This window comes from Chenopodium quinoa, unplaced genomic scaffold (assembly GCF_001683475.1).
Source record: "Chenopodium quinoa cultivar QQ74 unplaced genomic scaffold, ASM168347v1, whole genome shotgun sequence".
In the NCBI taxonomy this organism is placed as follows: Eukaryota; Viridiplantae; Streptophyta; class Magnoliopsida; order Caryophyllales; family Amaranthaceae; genus Chenopodium; species Chenopodium quinoa.
The window spans coordinates 9589499-9594594 of record NW_018743331.1 but is presented as its reverse complement, the minus strand read 5'-3'; the positions used below and the strand labels follow the sequence as shown (position 1 = coordinate 9594594).

General features: G+C 39.0%; 1 protein-coding gene across 1 annotated transcript; it reads left to right on the top strand.

Moving 5' to 3' along the window:
* Window positions 1-1491: 1491 nt before the first annotated feature.
* Window positions 1492-5096, top strand: LOC110737622 (60S ribosomal protein L18a-like protein; the record flags this gene model as incomplete). The annotated part of the gene is made up of 4 exons (XM_021917954.1): window positions 1492-1669; window positions 2986-3061; window positions 3618-3735; window positions 5008-5096. Coding segments are annotated over 4 exons (426 nt in total), but the record flags the coding sequence as incomplete, so codon positions are not given.

Here is a 5096-nt window from a genome sequence, read left to right as displayed (position 1 = left end):
GACATAGGGAAATATTGTAATGGATCAGCAAGTCTCGGACGAATACGTCCAAAGGGAACCTCAGCCCATACTGAAGTTGTCTTGTGTACACCCCCACATACCCCGGGGGTGGACGATGGATTCTATCGGATGCCACGGGCATTTGGCACCAATACCCATCAGCTTCAAGGATGTCGTAATGCAACTCAATTTGTTCAGCAAACCGATACTGTTCGGCATTCTCCACCCACCATGAGTAGGATATCCCACCATGAGTAGGATGCCGTAATGCAACTCAATTTGTTCTTTATCATGGCCGAAGCTACTTCGGCATCCTCCCACTCTTAAAACCCGGGAAGGATATCCCAAAGGACAGCGGGAACTTCATCGTCCCACCCAGAAGCGCTCGGCCCCTCCGTTCTCTAAGGAGGAGCCGAAGAAATTGGAGTCGCCCTAATCCCTTCAGCAGGGTCAGATTCTGCTCTTTGTCCATTCCAGGTCCCAATCCTGTTCCTGGGATTGGGAATTGGCCTTGCTCTTCTTGGAGCACGGGCTCTACCCCTAACTCCTCTCGCCATTGATAATTTCGAAGAAAAAAGTCGAAAAAAGGGGAAGGAGTTCAAATTCGAAGAAAAATAAACTAAAATCAAAGGAATTTACCTTCATCTGAAGCGAAAGTTGTCGATTTACGAATTGGTAGTGGCGAGTCTCAGTTTCTAAGCTTAGTGCTCGGGGAATTTGCGAAGTTTTGATGCGGGTTCTTGGGTTCTCTCGAGAATTCTGGGTTTGTGTTGGTGAATAAGTGAGGAGAGATGACGCGCCTCTAATTATATCTCCAGAAATGGGAATACGTGGAGTTCGCGTTTCAATTTCTCTTAAATACCCCACTAAGTAACCGTTAAACACACGACCTTGCGATTAAACTGCCCATTATCCGTCCAACTTCCACAATTATCCGCCTTAACTGTTGTTATCTCATTAATTACGGTTTAATTACGGTTTAAATTCAAATTTTTGGATTAATTAAATCATTCACTTCCCTCCTTTTCTGATTAAATCAAACCCGACCCGTCATCCTTCCAAATCGGGTCTGGGGGGCAAGTTGTTTGGGTCCAATTTAGTCCAATTGGGCCTAGGCATTAAATGATCCAATTAAAAGCCCAAGGTCAAGGTTCATCTCTCCAATTGTGCTAAAGTCAAAGATCAGTCCTCAAGGCAAGCCAATTGGGCTAAGGCCCAACTTCTCCATATATGCAAAGGTATAAAAGCCATCAATATTACATTTGTACATTCATTCAAGCAAAGCCTCAAGCAATTAATTCTCTTGCATATTGTTCTCTTTCTACACACTGTACTGACTTTAGCATCGGAGGGGCCTTCCTCGGCAACACCCCCGAGGCTAGTTTACGTGTGTTTACTGTGCAGGAAACCTTCGGCCCAACATCACTTGGACCGAATCCAGTCTTCTCCACTTCATCGGACCTTCGACAAGGTCCCATTGTTTTCACCCGAAACAATGGTGATTCCGATCAATCTCCACCACCTCCTCCGCCTCCTGTAGTGCCTTATGGAACATTCCAGGGTGTTCCTTCTTCATCCCCTGCAATGGGTTTCCCTCAGCCTGCCCCACCTCCTGGTTCCATGGATCCTCCTCCTGACTACTACACTCGTGGCTATCAAGCCGTTCCAGGTCTTGTTCTCTCTCATAAACTGTGTTTTATGGCTACCCTTTTGCTATTTTGGGTGGATTGTTGAATTTGTTAGGTGTATAGAGAGTCGCAAAGGGTGTGATGTAGTTTTGTAGACAGAAACTATTGTGAAGACTTATTTAGTAACTAAGTTAGTTGATATATGTATTTTGGGTGGATTATTGTGGATGGGGTTGATTGTGGAAATGTGTTCTTGTTATGATGGGGTTAATGGGGTTTTTGGTTAGGAATCTGGGATTTTGAAATACAGTATGCGTTGACTAATTGGCTGAGTAATTCTGCTTATATTACCTGAGAATTTAGGTGGTCTGTGATATCTTATTAGCTTGGTATGAAGCTACATTTCTTGCAATTGTATGTTTGTTCTTAAGAATGCAGGGTTACATCTGACTAAATAGAAACAAGATAGTAATTTAAGCTGAATTTAGGTGGTTTATGATTTCAACTTTCAAGGCCAATTTTGGTCAAAAGACTCTGAAGTTTACTTTGGTTAAAGGGTTGTATTTGTTGATAATTTGGCTGATTTTCTCTTGTGTATAAAGATAACTGTTAAAGGACCTTGACAAGTAGATGTATCATAAAATAATCAAGGTTAACTTAGCTGCCCATTTTGGTTCCTTTTAGTTGCAAAACGAGCACTTGTGTTTAGAGCTTTGAAGTTCAAATCACAATGGAATTGGAGGCTGCACAGCTTCTGTGTAACCTAAGTTCTTATTAGTTGACATTGAAGGAAATCTTGTGGTTGTGGCAATTGTTTTGTATCAAAGGCGGTTGATATAATTTTAAGTAAGTTATACCTCTATTGCTTTGTTTGGATACGAAGAAAAAAGGGAAGGAAGGGGAGGGAAGAGAAGGGAAGGGAAAGGTGAGCTCCATTTTACCTCTAAATCTCTCCAATTTTGGAGGGATGATATATATTAGAGAGAGGAAAAATGGATCCCTCCCTTCCTTTCCCCAATCCTTTACCCAAACAAGAAAACATGCCCTCCTCCCTTTCTCTTTTCTTCTTTTCCTTCCATTTCCTGTTATCCTTCTTTTTGTACGTGCCTCTGTGTTTGATAATAGTGGACCTTAGAATTCTGAAGTTTGTATGACATTACATGTAAACTTCTGTAGTGATACAGTTGCTATTTTCTGTTATCCTTCTTTTTGTATGTGCCTCTGTGTTTGATATCAAGGTGTTTGTATATGTTTGTACTTGACTGTTTGTCTATGTACTTGCTATGAGCTTGCTTATAATGACTCCATTTGTATACTGTATATGCTGATTCAAATGAGTATCTTTGATAATGACAAGGTTATGTGGTTGCTGAAGGAAGACCATTGAATGCGCATCGCCTTCCTTGCTGTGGCATCGGTTGTGGCTGGTTCTTGTAATGTTTCTCTTCCTTTTCCTACCTTCCCTCTAAGATCATATTGTAGTTCACATTTGCTTCACAGGAGAAAAAAGAACTCATAAAGATGTGTTAAGCCTCAAGGTGGGTGGAAATAGTGAATAGTAGGAGTGCAAAATATTTGTGCATGAAAATAATGGCTTAAGAATGAAATCAATTGTGTAGTCATTAATATATAAAAATAGCCTGGTACTCATCAATCATGTAAATCAAGTGCGTAGTTCATTGACCATTCTTGTGGAGTTGGGACAAGAAAAATGGATTAATGGACACATCAACAAATGGCAACTTAATCACCAAGCTGAATATTGGTAGTAACTTTAATATCTGCCATAACATACAAATGTGCTAAAGCTTAATCCAATACTAGAAAGGGAGATTAAATTTCTTAAAATTTTCTGAAAAGCCTTAAACTAAAGATTCTAAATCACAACTTTCGTATGTTAACATCTATAGCTCCAAACCCCTCCAAGAAAATAGGCATCCTGAGGCCCCTGTTTCTATGGTGCTTATTGATTGTATTCTTTTTTTGAAGGTTCATAATTGGGCTCTTCCTGGGTGGTATCCCTTGGTATGTTGGGGCAATTTATCTTATTTGTTGCCGAAATGTGGATCATAGAGAGAAGCCAGGATATGTTGCCTGCACAATTGCTGTAAGTTTTGCTCTCTTGCCTCTAAATTGTTTTGCTTTGTTCCATATCACATTCACTCTCTTAATCTTTTCACATTTCATTGATTGTTGGAAGAATCACTTCCATTTTTGCACATTGGTGCTGTCTTAGTAAGAACTAGAGGAAATAGAATAAGGAGCTCCAAAAGTCTTATTTGATGCTTGACATGTTGAAGTGGAATGCTGCATTTAAAAATTGGTGTATCAGGAAAGAACATTTCATAAAAAATATGCCTGCATGTATAACTCTTTTGCGAATGGATTACAATTTTAATGTGGAACTAAGTTTGTTGCAACAAATAAGAAACATAAGTAGTATTTATGATCCATATATCTGGTCAGAACTCTTTATTAACAGGGTTTTATTTATAGTGCACGTTGGAATGAGGATTATATATAAGGGGGTATAACCGTCCATTGTTGAATCTACCATGAATTGTAAGATAATACATAAAAAAGTTAGGGAAGGTAAGATTCCATAATATTTTATTAATTTCCCCTACAAAATAAGAGCTACCAGTACATCTCAAGTCATCTGCCATCCCCTAATATTTGCACCTAATGCATGTCTTTAGTGTCTTGCGGCTCTTCCCTTGATCCTCTTTTCCTGACAAATGGTGTGACAGACACTTTTTCAAGTTCTTTGTTGGGTGTAACCTTGGTTGTCCTCCAATGCTATTAATTTTTGTTTCACTGAGTCCATCTTTTATAACCCCATTTGTGCAGTATTCATGATTATTAATATCTATTGATATTCTAGGATGCAAAATGAGTATTTAAAAAACATCAAAGGTTCACTAGCGAATTTTGATTATAATGGATCACATTAAGCATTTCATGACAGTACTTTGCTTGTTCTGTTAAGTATCAGAGTGCCAATTTGCTCTCAGTATGCCATCAGACAATTAATGTCTCTGCACGCATCCAACCCCATCAAATCAACCCCTGTCAGGGCATGAATATGATTTTGTGAAAGATAATTTTTGACCCTTGGTTGGGTTTTATATAATCGTTCATCAACAGTTTTTTTTTTTTTGAAACCTAATCGTTCATCAACATACATGTTAATGAATCTTTGTAAAATATTAGCTTATTCTATAGCTTCATGCTCATATTTGATAACTAATTCTGGCAAATAGCCTTGGGTATGATTCGGATGTTTTATTCAGTGCTCCTGCTCTTATTAGTGCTCCCTACTAAATTCTTGATGGTGGACCACTATTATTGGCACTGAATATTTCTGCTAATTTTGCAGGCTGTTTGTGCTGTTATAGCCACTATTTTTGGTGTGTCGAAACTAAATGACTGAACATATCCTTGTGGCATTTCAATTCTCTGAAAGAA